The sequence below is a fragment of the Engraulis encrasicolus genome, chromosome 4 (assembly GCF_034702125.1).
Source record: "Engraulis encrasicolus isolate BLACKSEA-1 chromosome 4, IST_EnEncr_1.0, whole genome shotgun sequence".
Lineage (NCBI taxonomy): Eukaryota > Metazoa > Chordata > Actinopteri > Clupeiformes > Engraulidae > Engraulis > Engraulis encrasicolus.
This window is the reverse complement of record NC_085860.1, coordinates 7641129-7656655: the sequence shown is the minus strand read 5'-3', so window position 1 is coordinate 7656655 and position 15527 is coordinate 7641129. Positions and strand designations below refer to the sequence as shown.

The 15527-nt window shown below is 44.3% G+C and overlaps 1 protein-coding gene across 1 annotated transcript in view; it reads left to right on the top strand.

The window, feature by feature from the left end:
- Nucleotides 1-15527, top strand: part of brsk2a (BR serine/threonine kinase 2a) — a 334316-nt gene that overhangs the window by 311829 nt on the left and 6960 nt on the right. Inside the window, exons 18-24 of the mRNA XM_063196348.1 lie at nt 378-438; nt 2774-2906; nt 3399-3923; nt 6687-6735; nt 9442-9565; nt 11449-11629; nt 13685-13774. Of these exons, the coding sequence (XP_063052418.1) occupies nt 378-438; nt 2774-2906; nt 3399-3923; nt 6687-6735; nt 9442-9565; nt 11449-11629; nt 13685-13774 (1163 nt within the window). The remainder of the gene's footprint in view (nt 1-377; nt 439-2773; nt 2907-3398; nt 3924-6686; nt 6736-9441; nt 9566-11448; nt 11630-13684; nt 13775-15527) is intronic.

The window sequence follows — 15527 nt, the reverse complement described above, 5'->3', positions numbered from 1 at the left end:
GTCTGTGTTGTTATTTAGCGCTAGTTCTACTTAGTTAGACTATGGACCCCGGTGCCAAGCTTTGGATATGAATGATGCCAGTCACACCACACAGCCTTCCAAAATGCCTGAATGTACAGAGGCTTCTCCCCACCCCCTGCTGACTTCCTGTATTGTCATTTGTTTCCTTTCCTTCCTGCTGTCTTTCTTTCTTTCTTTCTTTCTTTCTTTCTTTCTTTCTTTCTTCCTTTCTTTCTTTCTTTCTTTCTTTCTTTTTAATCATTCAGATTTTGTCTATTTTCTTTAGTTCTCTTTTTTCCTGACACTTGCCTGACAGCACTCTAACAACATCTTCTGTCTCTCTCTCCGCCCCGCTGTGTGTTTGTGTCTCTCGGTAGGTCGCGGTCAATCAGTGGAGCGTCCTCCGGCCTCTCCACCAGCCCCCTCAGCAGTCCCCGGGTAAGCGCCCCTCTCCTCTCCTCTCCTCTCCTCTGCTCCGCCTTATCTCCAGCCTTGCAGCCACCCTCTCTCATCTCCAGGCCTGCACCACAGAGGCCTGGTTGCCTCCACATCTCTCGTGTATTCCTTTTCATGTCACCACTTAGCTATCAGCTGCTCACTGTAGCAGTTAGCGATTCTCTGTTTGTCAGTTAGCAGGTGGAGCTATGGTCATGGTCCATAAAGAATGTGAACAGGTGTATTTCTTGCTCAAATCCAGAGTTATGGGGAATAATGTATAACACAGCTGGGCCTGGAGCAATGTGGGTTTAGATACCTGTCTTAAGGGCACATCAGCCATGGACCAGGGGACCAGAGAGTTCTGGATATTCACTACTGACATTTACATTTAAATTCTGGTTAGTTGGAGATGAACTGCCTAGTCAGCCTGTTAGCTGCACACTAGACCATGACAGAAATTTGCGATCTGGAGAAGTTTTTATATGACTATAAGACTAATGAGAGAGGGCGGCAGTTGAAGACTGCATAGCCTTTGCCGGACTTTTCTTTAAGTTTAACTATGCTCAATTTAGCCTTGCTCTTTGAATGTCTCTTACATCACCCTTGAGCAAGCAAAGTTGAGAGAGACGGGGAAAGAAAAAAGGGGCTCAAAACTTTATTTGTCGTGGAGATATCCCTCTTTATCCCAGGACTCTGTTTTGCAATGGCCTGAGCCTGTGGAAATCCAGCTTGGGGACGGTTCTGGAAAATCCGTCTTTTCAGATTATCACGCCAGGCTCAAGGAAAAACTTTTACAGCTGACTTGTTAGAGCCGGAGCTAACAGATTACGCAGGCCTGCGACCCATGCAGCCTCTCACGACACACAGACAGACTTGATTTGAAAGGCAAATTGATTTCTGCAACTCACTTTGAAGCTCCTCCTGATTCTCCTGCAATCACATAGTCTTTCTGAAAAAAGTTTTTTTTTAAAGGGTTGTTTCTTCACAGAAAAAATGAGGGACTTTGAGGACATGGCAGCTTTCAAGTCTTGAGTCAAGTCAGGCTCCCTATAGTCAGTCATTAATACTGTGTCCTAACCTAAAAAGCAGTCTGCCCAGTGATTATGTAACAGAGTAGATACTTTCATTTTGGCCTAATCTCCTCTTTGGGGTCACTGTAATGAGTTTTACCCAGAAGGAGACTGTGGGGAGAGCTTTGAACAAATACCTCTCAAATTGAGCCACAGTTTGTCAGTATTTCTCTCTTCATCTAAGAGTAGTTATAGACGTGTTAACAAGAATGTGGCCCATGTTGGACTGTCCATGATGTTAGTGTTTTAGTGGCTAAAATTGTTAGGCCTGTATTAATATGACTAACAATAGCTACTAGAACAGCCGGATAAGTAAATATATTGGCTACTCACTATTTCTACATAAGTGTGCATAACCCTAGCTACATGTTAATGTTTGAGTTGACGCACGGATATGTGTTAGTTAATATAGTTTCAGAGAGCATAGGGCCATGACCTGCATTTGTTCTTACACTGAGAAACAATTTACTTTGTTATCTGCACAACCAGACAGATAAGCTAATGGGTGAAAAGTAGTAGAACCAATACATGACAGGACTTCTCGTCCATGAAGCTTGATGTATCCAGCCCTGATAATGATATGATAGATCATACAGTAGATGATGATGATGATGATGATGATGATAATGGCCCTAAAAAGGGATACTGTGCATACAACATGTGCCATCTCCGGGTTGAAGCTTCAGACACTTCTACACCTGCACCCATCCGATGGTCCACTAAGCCTCATTTGTTTCTCACAATGCCCTGCCTGCAGTCACTCCACCTTCCGTCCTCACACATAATCATCTCACCACGGAGGAGCCTAGCTTTTCTTTTGTTGTGTCCACATGCCGGTTTTTGGTCCACGCTTTGTTGAATGCTCGTAACAATGTCTAGGTTTTTTGCCACATTTGTTTGTTTGTATGTTTGTCTTTGTTTAGTCTTTGTCTTTGTTTTATAAGTTGTTCTTTCTGTTGTCTGGTTGCTGGCTGTTTTTGTCCCCCATTGTATAGGCTGTTTTGGCTAACTGCATGTCTTTTCTTTCCTTTCTTTTGTTTGTCTTTTATTCCTTTCGGCATTACCACCATCCCTTTTTGTTTTCTGGCTCCGGTGTTTGGCCGCTCATCCCATTTCTTCTGTATACCTCCCTGGCTGGTTTGCGTGCATGTGTGTCATGTTGCTCCTTGCTCGCTTCCTGTGTGCATGTGTGTGTCTTCTCTCTCTCTCTCTTTCTGTGTTGGTCTCTTTTTCTCTCTGTGTTGTGTGGTGCATACCTCCCTCAGCCTGTCCGAAAGTTCTGTGTACCTCCCCAGTCCCCCGAGGTCACCCAGACTCCCAACTCCAGTCCCTCAGAGTCTCCCGAGCCTCAGCCGCATCGGGCAGCCACGCGCACACCCACCCCCAACTCCCTCCTACCTACCCCGAATTCTCTCCAACCCGTTCCCATTCCTAACCCCACTCCCAAAACGCCTAATTCCCTACAGCCCAATGCCAATTCAAGACCTCAAACCCCAAATTCCCTCCAGCCCAACCCAAGTCCCAAGCCCAGCAATTCTCTTCAGCTCAACACCAATGCCAAACCCCCAAATTCAGTCCAGCCCAACACCAGCACCAATCCTGCCCCCTCCCCCAAAACCCCCAATTCCATACAGCCTACCCCGACCACCACCCCCAAATCCCCCAATTCCATACAGCCTACTCCGACCACCACCCCCAAATCCCCCAGTTCCTTACAGCCTACTCCGACCACCACCCCCAAATCCCCCAGTTCCTTACAGCCTACCCCGACCACCACCCCCAAAACCCCCAGTTCCTTACAGCCTACCCCGACCACCACCCCCAAAACGCCCAATTCCCTTCAGCCCAACCCCACTCCAACCCCGCAAGTACCCAACTCTCTCCAGACGGACCCCAGAACTCAGACTCTCCCTGCCAAGCCCAAGGTGGCCCTACAGGCTACAAAGTCCAACCCGCTGCCAGAACTGATACCAGAATACCCTACTGTGGCCAAATCTGAGCCCTCTACCCCATGCCAGCCTCAACCTCCCAGTATTCCTGGCAGCCCCCAGGTGAGGCGGGCAGCCCCTGCAGCCCTCTCCCCCCAGCTCTCCGTGCCCCCAGCCTTTGCCCCTGCATCCCCCTCCGTCCCCTCCATCCGTCTGCACCACTTCCACCCTGTGCCACTGTCGTCTGACCAGAGCACCAAATCTATCCCCACCATACAGGTGACCCCTCACCCCTCCCCCCGGGGCAGCCCTCTCCCTACCCCCAAAGGAACCCCCGTGCACACGCCCAAGGAGAGCCCGGCAGGTACGCCCACCCCAACCCCGCCGCCCAGCCCCTCCATCGGTGGGATGCCCTGGAGAACACGCCTCAACTCCATCAAGAACAGCTTCTTGGGATCACCACGCTTTCATCGCAGGAAACTACAAGGTACCACAGCAGTTTAGTTACAGAAAATGCTGTTGCTCTCCCTTATTCTAGGTACAGGACAAAAAGTTGAACAGAGAAAGGTCTGCATATTGTAATCCCCTTGATATGAATTTATTTTGTTTTTGCACAGAATGGCTCATTCAGTAATTCAAAGGAATAGCTAAATTGTCTTCTCATACAATAAATAGTCTGAAGGCATAAATAATAAATATGGAAAGTTTTTCAAGTATGGAGACTCGTTTCAGATTTATCACATAATTATCTGCAAAATATGCCTCACAAAATATAATTGTGACATGTTTTTTAACAGTGAGTATTTTGCTTTAGTAATGTTGAAGGCATAGTACTATGTGTCTGCTGAAGGATTGCAAAGAGATAATGAAAATATTGCTCCTCTGCTTTTAGATGTCTGATTACTGTAAAAAAAGATGGAAAATCGGAAATGATAAAGAGATATGAATTTGTGGCCTCAACTGATTATAATTACATGCTAACTGTGGATGTGAGCAAGTGGAGAAGAAATGTTTTGATAGTTTAAAGGTCACGAAAGGCCATGCGCTGTTTATAATATCTATTTTCATTATTCTGAAACTATTTTAATACATGATTCATGATGACATTATTTTAAAACAAGTAATCTCACTGGTTTTCAAACTGACAAACATCAGGAAACATGAGGGTTTAATATTTCCAGCACATTTTGTCATTGAACTGACACACAACCTTGATTTAAAAAGAGGCCAGTCCCACAATCTAAACATTTGAGAGAGATGTATTGATTCGTTATGGAGGCCACTTCAACTCAAACACCAACCCTTGAAAAGTGCAGAGTATAGGGTTCCAGGGAGTGTACAATACAAGAAATAGACTTCACTGAAGACTGAAAAATACAACAAAAATAGTTGATCAAGGGCCATTCTATGAAATAGGAAGGGGTTCTATGACCTTGTAAGGGGACAATATAAACTTACATGACATTAAGCTGACACTTTTATCCAAAGCGACATACAGTTATTATTTTTCAGGGTATTGGTTACAGTCCCTGGAGCAATGTGGGGTTAGGTGCCTTGCTCCAGGGCACTTCAGCCATGGATGGAGATGTTGGGAGAGCTGAGGTGGGATTCAAACCTGCAACCCCCAGATTGAAAGAACTCTCTAACCACTAGGCCAGGCAACTGGAGGCCCGGGGGCCACATGCGGCCCGCCTCCTCAGTCAATGCGGCCCGTAGATAAAACAGTATGCCTAATTTTAAAAAATAATGACCATATTTTTTTAAATGACAACCAAGTCAATCTATTGTAATTAAACTGTTGGCCAATAGAGTATTGATTATAGAGTATTCTATTCCTTATGGGCAGTCAGTGAGCAACCCACAGCACCCCCAACTCTGCGAATTGTAGTCAGATCCGTGGTCATGTGGCCCTCTGATGGTGGCGATGAAAAACATGGCCCTCTTCACAAAAAAGTTGCCCATCCCTGCACTGGGCCGTGGCTGCCCCACAAACTTTTGGGTCCTTCAATCAGCAAAGGGTCTCTCTAAAAAGCCTAGTTTAACCTGTACAGTGATGTTCATTTTTCTGATAAGGATGCTAATTGGAGAATGGACAAACACAGATTTTCTTGCAAATTGACATAATAATTACAGTGGATGGATGAATGTCGTTAGAGGGTACCACAGACCTAAATGGGCCAAACTATTTCAATCGTCAGCATGGGATCAATGAAAGCCAATTTGTGCCACTAAGCCTCCTACCCAATATGCTCAAATATTAACTGGGAATGAAGATTTTTGAAATGAAGATGAACATTTCTGCTTTAGGCTGACAATTCTACAAGGACATCTCATAGTAATTGCTCCCTCTTTCCCATGCTTGAACCAAATACCGTTGTTACTGTGTGAGGCTGTGCGTCGTCTAAATGGCACATGTGGCTCTCTGTGACTTTACACAAATAATATATGGCAGACAAATAAGCAAATAAAAACGTGTAGGAGGCAGGATGGAAGCAGTCACACTATTTCCATCCATTTCATTTGGGAATGAACTTGCAGCTGAAACCAACATATTGCGCCATGTTAAGCCCCATGATGTTCACCCATATGACCCCTGATATATATACTGTAGATATACAATAAGACAATATGAACATGATACAGTTCTGGATGTGACAAAACTTTTCTTCTTCATTGAAAGTGTCCTCAAAACCAGGCCTTATGTTGTGACATAATTAGACACAAAAAAAGACACATTAACATGTTACAAGTTCGTTCTACCTGAGAGTTCTTTAAGTGAGACGCCAGACATGTGGGATGAAAGGTGTTGCTAACGGTCTCCTCCTCACCTCTCTGCCATGTGGGTGAGCGTGTTTCTGTCACACGCAGCTCCAATTATAACTTTGTCTCTGCCCCCGCCGCTATCATAGCTCTGCCATGGCTCTGCTGACGCTAGCTGAACGGTGAACTCAACTCAGTGACATGTCCTCAGCTGCTTCAGCTTGCTCTAGCTTGATGGAAACATGAAGTTTTGCCTGGATCCAGACAAGGGTTGAAGTAGATGACTAGACACGGAAAAGATTATACATTTACATTTCTGCTAAGGTGTTCAGCAGGTTGGGAGGATTTAAGAATTTTCGGGGGGGGAAATGAGATTTGAATATTGAACATGCACATGTGCGCACATTGAACAAGCACGGACGCACACACGCACACACTATACTAATTTTTTGCTATGGCTAACCATAAACTTTGTCTTATTTTTGTGTAGTTCCCACACAAGAGGAGATGTCCAGCCTGACCCCGGAGTCTTCCCCAGAGTAAGTGCTTACTGTAGCTCCCGTATGTCTATCCATCCCCAGAGTAAGTGCCTACGTGTCTGTTTAGGGACAAGTGCCATTCATACTAAAAGGCCCGACATTCCCATCTCTTATGTTGCTTTCTCTGTTTTCTACTGGCTGTGTATTTCCGATGGTTACTACTAAAGTGCATAAAAGTGCTAACTTTATGTAATGTTATGAAGTGCATGTAAAAAGTCCAGTAAAAGTATCATGTTGAGTTCACCTGTTTCAGGAATTTGGTCACCCAATTTGTTACAACTGACAATGATTATTGTTTAAACCCTGAGATAAATACATTTTTTTAGATTGACAAAGTATACTTTGTAGTTCATTGGACACTTTTCAATGTTCATATGATTCACATGCTTGGCCATCATGAAAAAAAAATCATATTCCTCACATCAGGAGAAATTTATGCTCATCATAGCCAATTAATTTAAACTGTATCAACTAATTTCTTCGCAGATTATTTAAACAGCCTACAGTCTCCGAATAGCAATTATCAATCAAGCAAGTCTAATTAAAAAGATTTTGGAACTCGGGAAGCCCATGTGTTGATGAGGCCAGAATATTTCATGATTTTGCCGTGTGTGTACCTGTGTGTGTGCGTGTGCGACGCGTGCGTGCATGCGTGCGTGCGTGTGTGTGTCTGTGTGTGTGTGTCTGTGTGTGTCTGTGTGTGTGGGTGTGGGTGTGTGTGTGTGTGTGTGTCTGTGTGTGTGTGTCTGTGTGTGTCTGTGTGTGTGGGTGTGGGTGTGTGTTATATAGCTACAGTAATTACACCCAGACACTGATCCCAAACCCTCAGCAATTTTCCCAACAACCTCCTTTCCACACACACACACACACACACACACACACACACACACACACACACACACACACACACACACACACACACACACACACACACACACACACACACACACACACACACAGACACACACACACACACACACACACACACACACACACAGACACACACACACACACACACACACACACAAACACACACACATGCTTTCTGATTAGATTGAATCCCTTTGCATAAGACCCAATGCCCGGAGCACAGGCTGTTTAATATGTGCACTGATGTAAATGAAACCAAGTGCTTTTCCAAACATTGCTTTTTGTTGTTGTGGTGCGATATTTGTTGTAAGATCTAATCATATCAGGTTGGTTGGTGTGTGTGTGTGTGTGTGTGTGTGTGTGTGTGTGTGTGTGTGTGTGTGCGTGTGCGTGTGTTTGTGCGTGTGTTCAACACGGTTAAGGAGGGAAGCTGAGAAAAAAAGCTTTGATAGTGAAACAGATGTTGGCAGTGAAAGTTGCCCGCTGTACCTGCCGTGAAAAAGCATCAGGCACCATTTGTCTCGCTGTGGTACATTCCTCCTGTCATTGTTATTTTTCTCGTTACCACCCCCCTTCCACCCTTTCTCAGTTTTCAAGAGATGTGTCTCTCTTTCTCTTTCTCTTTCTCTTTCTCTCTTTCTCTCTCCCTCTCTCTCTTTCTCTTTCTCTTTCTCTTTCTCTCTTTCTCTCTCCCTCTCTCTCTCTCTCTCTCTCTCTCTCTCTCTCTCTCTCTCTCTCTCTCTCTCTCTCTCTCTCTCTGTATCTCTTTTTCACACCTCGCCAACACCAAAGGGGACCACCACCAGATAAAGAAAGTTTCTCTCCAAAATCATTTGTCATTTACTAAATGGTTTTTGTGTTCATTTTCTTCCCGGCTCCATTAATATATACTGTTTATATATGTTTTGTTTTGTCCTCTCCGTGGTTATTTTGCCCCCTCTCCGTTTTACACCCCCAAGTCACCACTTGATGAGACCTCATCTCACTCTGTTTGTCAGGGTCAATCTCTCTTGGTGAAATCAGATTTTCCCTTCTCAAATCACGACCCGACTGTCCTACCATTACCCCATGGGACAGGGCGAGACAAGATAAATAAACAAACACTCCAACTCTTCTGGCCCGGATGCATAAAGCCTTAGCAGAGAGAGAGAGAGAGAGAGAGAGAGAGAGAGAGAGAGAGAGAGAGAGAGAGAGAGAGAGAGAGAGTGAGAGAAGGGGGGGGGGCAGATGAGTAAACGAAGATTAACAAGGCAACAGAAGCAATGTGTCAGTGTCAGAGAAGCAGACGGTTCATCCTCTGGCCCTTTCTTTTCCTTCTTGTTTGTCCCTCCTGTCTTATTTCATCCATTTATTTCTGTTCTGAAAACCTCTGGCCCTCTGGCCAGGGAAAATGCTGAAAAAAGTTGGAGCCTATGAAATGATATAACCACAGTGTGTTTTCAAGAAAATGTAAAAAAAAAAGAATATTGTCCGTAAAGTTCTCTGTCAATCTTGGCTGCTTGCAATCATCCTGCACCTTCAGCCCATCCCTGTTGGCACTTTCCAGGATGTTTGTTGCACCAAAGTTTGTTTAGGCTATATGTCTTTCTTTCTTTCTTTCTTTCTTTCTTTCTTTCTTTCTTTCTTTCTTTCTTTCTTTCTTTCTTTCTTTCTTTCTTGCTTTATTTATTTTTTCTTAGGTCTCTTCAGGGTACTTTCTCGATGGAATTGATGGACCTTAGTGTTCCAATTGAATAAGTTGTCGACTTGCATTTCTCTACTTTTTAATGCCTTTTGCTACCATCAGCATTTCCCTACGCTTCATGTTAAGTATTGTGTCCATTTGTTTTGTTTCAGACTTGCCAAAAAATCTTGGTTCGGTAACTTTATCAACCTGGAGAAGGAGGAGCAGATCTTCGTGGTCATCAGGGATAAACCCTTGAGCTCCATCAAAGCAGACATCGTCCAAGCATTTCTCTCAGTAAGGACTCAATTCCCGCTTCTTCTTCTCTCCTCTTTCACTCTTAATTCCCATGTCTGCTTATCCCTACAGAGCAGCTGTTGCCTTCTGTTAAGATCCCATTTAACTCCCCTATCGAACACACACGCACACACACAGATACACACACATACACACTCAGCCGGACATGCGTTCACACTCACCGACACATGCAATCACATGCACACACAGTGCACAGTCTGCAGACCATTCCGTTATTGCTCCCTTATTTTTCACTATTTTCAGTATCAGATCGAAGTCCTTTGCCTTCATAATAACTGCTGTGATGATAGATATTGCTGCAAGCTAGTATTTCTGTTGTTTTGGGAAAAAAAACCTCCCTTCTCTCTGATATACAGTAGTGGCAATTCAGTAAATGCCATCATGCAGTGTTTTCAGTTTCTCTCCGTTATTTCATTTAAGGTCAGTGGAAAATCAACACGATGCCCCGGTCATTAGCATATAGATGTCGTGCTGTGAATGGATAACGGGGAGACTGTAGCCAGCTAAAGGCCTGTACGATATACCGGCTTTGTTCACAAGCTTGAAGTAGCGACATTCCCAAACACTTGCCTTTTATGGCGTTTATGGTTCTATTTTTGAGCCTTCCTGGGAGAGGAGGAAACGTGCTCATAGAAGATGTGTCATGGGCAAAGTCTTATCTACACACTATGGTTATATTATGTAAAACACAATAAAAGTGAACATCTTCATGTGAGCATTGTATGTCAGCACATTTGTAATATATTCATTGTATGCAGCTACATTAGCCTGGGGAATATTCTAACTGCCAGACTACATGCTTTGGGAGGATTTTTTTTGTCAAACCCATTTGAGGTTTTTTCTATCTATATCAGTATTTGTTCAACCAGGAAGCCTGTGTGCTCTATGTTTGCTATTCCATGTTGTCAAAAACATGGATATATTTAGGTGCCACTGGCGGTCATCGCACTGACCCCAGCATATGCTTATTGACTCTGCCTGTGCAGGCATAACACATGCACAAAGGACAGGCGTGCTATGCAACAGAATAAACATGTCCTCTAGTCCATGTTGGAGCCAGCTAGCAAAATCATCACTGGTCAACAGATTTTTAATACATAGATTTTTTTTCACTCCTGCATATAAAAAACAAGACACCAAATGGCCAATGTTTTTTGTTTTTTTTTGTTTTTACATTTTGTCTCCCTCGATTATGTTGGCTAGAAATCTCTGTCTTTCACACACCAGATTGCATCTCGGCTTAATGGCAGGGCTTGCAGGCTGATTTTTTGTAACGTTGGTGTTGCTTTGGTAGCCAGACAAGCAGTCACTTCATCAGCAGGTTCAAGTGCGGATTCGGTACATCATATCAGACGAGTGCCTTGTGGCAGACTAGTGAAAAGGATAGGATATGTTGCAGCACGTTCCAACAAATTAATTACTCATAACTAAATTAACAGTTTAACAGTGCTCTCTGACTCCACTAACCTCGCAAAATTGTAATAGGTGAGAGACTTGGTATGTAATAGCACTATACGGTGAAAACATATTCTGACTAGATATGACAACAGTGCTAGTAAGTGAAAAGTAGAATTGTGTGTATCATATAAAAATATTTTACAACAAATTGCATTAGGAAGACTACAAGACAGAGAGTAACATTGTAAACACAAAGTATTTTTTTTATGTACGTAGGCCTGCAGTATTTGCAGTGGTTTAGACTGTGTATACTTGTAAACTGTAGCACTTGCAGTGTATATACTTGCAACCTTTAACCTTTTTACCTTTGTGTGTATATACTGTACATGTACATGTACCTTGTAATATGAAGCAAACTTGTAACCTAACCTTGCAACCTTTGACCTTGACTACCTTTATTCCAGATCCCCAGCCTCAGCCACAGTGTGATCTCTCAGACCAGCTTCCGGGCGGAGTACAAGTCCACGGCCGGGCCCACCGTCTTCCAGAAGCCCGTCAAGTTCCAGGTGGACATCACCTACACCGAGAGCACCGCCGCCCAGAAGGAGAATGGCATCTACTCTGTCACCTTCACGTTGCTCTCAGGTAAAATATGCAGACTCTGAGCCCTGTTCTTCTTGAGAGACTTGGATAGCGTGCTAATAAGGAATGTTTGGAGTTTCTCTGAGCAATGTATGTAACGCCACATTGCTTCAATGAACCATGCATCTAAAAATGGCTAAGTCTGCTTGCCTTGGAACTGCTTTGGATAAAGTGTAATTTTATGTAACTATGGCAACGGGATGCTCTCACCGCATATCCCCATCCACTCAGGCAACATGGTTCCCGAGTTGTTTCCTCATCTTCCATTTCAAGCTCTCCTTAACAACACCACACTTCATGCGTTCAGTCACCTTCACAATGCTCTTTAGTCACAATAGGAACTGGATACACTGGGTACGGTAACGTAACAGACCCCCATCTACCCCAGAAACAGTGTTCACATGTTCGTATTTCCTCATCCTCCAACCAAAACCATCCAGCATGACCACCACTACCCCCAAGCCCCACATACAACATCTCCACCTGCCTCCAAACTGCACCCCCTCAACAACACCTCCTGTGGAGACCCTTTCAACCCGTCTCCACAGAGAGCAATCAGCACATGGTCAGCTGAAGGAGCAAGGTTGGCTGGGGTATTGATGATGGTGGTTGTGATGGTGATGGTGGTGGCGATGGTGGATGGAGGATGTTGAGTTAATGCAGGGCCCGATAATGGGCAGAGCACGGGTGTTTTACCCAGACCATCAGGGCAAGCCGAGCTGCACCTGCCCCTACTCTCCCTCCCTCTCCCAGCAGGACTGCTGCAGGGGGGAATTGGAGATGAAAAAAAAGAAAAAGTCTGTTGGTGAAATCACAGGTCGCTGGGTTCCCGCTGAGATCCAGCCAGCCCAGCATAATACACCCGCACCATGGGGGAGAGGAGAGGAGAGGAGAGGACAGGAGAGGAGAGGAGAGGAGAGGAGGGTAGTGGAGAGGAGAGGAGAGGAGAGGAGAGGAGAGGAGAGGAGGGTAGAGGAGAGGAGAGGAGAGGAGAGGAGAGAGCCCCAGTTCTGTTGCTTTTTTTGGTGCTACTAAAAAAGCTTAGCTTGTCCTGTTTGTCCCCTATAGGCTACCATAAGCAAAGCAGCAGCAGCAGCAGCAGCAGCGGCAGCAGAGTAGCTTCAGCCCCAGCTACACGGCATAGCCTTTAGAAACTAATTATCACCCATGCAAATAGCGTTCACATCCTGTCAAGCCCGGTGGCTGCGGCCGTTGCCTTGAGAGATTTTTTTTTAATAACAGAACAGCCATTCCAGCTAAAAATATAAATAAATAAAAATAAAAATAAGAAAGTCCTCCCACTGAAGCCCATCATTTTTCCTTAGCTTATTTGCGGGTCCATTATCACAGCGAATAGAGCAGGTGTCGTCGTCAGCAACTTCCTCAAGATCCTACACACCCACCTTTCCACCTCACAGTTCCTCTTCGCCACCCCCGCAACTCTGATTTCATTTTTTTTTCTTGCTGAACCGATAAAATGACGCATACAGGGCTTTACATATTTTATTCTGAGGGACTTTATTTCCTAAAATGTGATTTTTTTTGTGGGGGTTGGGGTGGGAGGATGCTGGCGTCAGCTGCGATGGAGTACTGTGAGATTGAGCAGTGAGCAGGAGGGCTGTTTCTGTCACAGCTGGGTGACATTATTTCTTTTCTACAGTCCCTGCACTTGGTCTATTTCTGAAGCATGTCTTTATTCCTCCCTCACCTTTCTCACTCGTTCTCTCCCTCCACCTTTCATTCTGTCACTCCCATCTCTACCCACTCTCTCTCTGTCTCTCTCTCTCTCTCTCTCTCTCTCTCTCTCTCTCTCTCTCTCTCTCTCTCTCTCTTGCTCACTCTCTTGCTCGCTCTCTCTCTCTGCCATCATCTCTGCCTTCCACTCTTGTTCTTATTCTGTAATTCAATTTCTCTCTCTCTCTCTCTCTCTCTCTCTCTCTCTCTCTCTCTCTAACACTCTCTCTCTCTCTCTCTCTCTCTCTCTCTCTCTCTCTCTCTCTCTCTCTCTCTCTCTCTCTCTCTCTCTCTCTCTCTCTCTCTCTTTCACATCCTCTGCAGGTCCAAGCAGACGTTTTAAGCGGGTCGTGGAGACAATCCAGGCCCAGTTGTTAAGCACACATGACCAGCCAGGAGTCCAGCAGCTGTCTGGTAAGTAGTGACCCCCCCCCCTCCAAAAGAAACTGCCCCACCCCATCCTCAACCCCTACCTTCTCCACCCTCTTCCGCCCTCTGACACGGCATCCCCTCGCATGCATGCCCCACCCCACCCTTACCAACCCACTCCCACACCCACACCCACACCCACGCCATGCCACAGCACTGGCATATAGGTCCGCACTCAATTCCCCAATTCCCTAAGACCTTCACAAGCAACATCCTAAGTATTCCCACAATATCTACCCACCACTACCCTCCCTCCTCCCTGCCTCGAATACTACGCCTTCCTTTGGTTTAAGTACAGCATTATACTTGGTATAAGTACACCAAATATCCCTGCTTACACCCCCAGCACAACCCAACGCTTCCTTTAGCACCCCAAACCCCACATGCTCAACTCCCTAAGTGTCCCCACTGCCAGCCCTTTTCCTCTTCCCCTCCCTTCACGTGTCCTACAGCTTTCTGCAGTTCTACAGTACAGTACCTTCTGTTGACTCCAGCCCTCCCCAAAATACTGTGCTGTACATGCAGGCACAAGAGAAACAGTCCTATTTACAAACAGAGACCGACTAAGGTGCATTCCCTGTCTGCTGTAAAAAAAAAAACACACAAAACCCCACACTGAAGCGAGACATCAAAGTACCAGTGGCTAGACTGTTGCTTGGTATATTTCAGGTTAAAATGAGTTGTATAGTTGGAGAGAGAGGAACCCTTCTCTGTCAGCCAAATGGAACACAAAATGGGCATATTCTCATGGATAATTCACTGGGACATTTATTACATTTTGCAATATAATTTAATAATAATATAATGCATTATTTTTTGCTCGAGTCGAACAAAAACAAACAAGACAAAAAATAACAAAAAGTCATGAATTTTGGTGTCGACAAATCACCAACCAAGTTCTCTCAAAGGATAGAATGCAGCCATGGAAGAAAAGACAAAGGAACAGAAAGATAAAAAAAGAACTTTGTTCCATGTTCTTTCCTGCATGTATTTTCAACGTGACCCATTGTGCTTCATCGTCTTTGCTGTTTCTTCCTCATTCTGCTGATAACAGCTCCTCCGTCTGGTGTCTGTGAAGAACTGCATAGGATCACACCTAAAATGTGATGTCCAATGTGTAACATTTTCCCTTTTGTTTTTAAACTTACCAGATTCAAGAATTAGATGATGACACAATAGCGGCTGTGAATCTACCATGCCATACTGTGTCATTTTTTGTGAAATTTGGAACCTTGCATGTAACTGAGGTATACAGCAGTTCAAGATGTCACAGATACAATGTAAACTAGGAATACTTGGCATTGTTGTCATGACAAAGAAGACAGATTTGTGAATGAGTAGCATACCTTTTGATGTTATAATGTAGACTAATACTATTATTATTATTATTATTATTATTATTATTATTATTATTATTATTATTATTATTATTATTATTATTATCAGGGGGTGCGATTTGTAGAGGGGATGGGGGGGACAATTGTCCCCCCTTCTGGTTTTGATATATCCACTGTTTCTACATGATTTTAATCACAGTTCCATGTAATTCCATTGATATTGCTTAAAATCTGAAACATATCCCCCCGAATATATTCACACATATCGCACCCTGATTATTATTATTATGACATATTGGACATTTCATGTTAGAACAAGGCCAATCAACAGCATCTCAGCAGTGAAAATGTGTTCACTGCTGAGATGTGTTTTTTTTAAAAACCTTTTTCACTTACCCAGT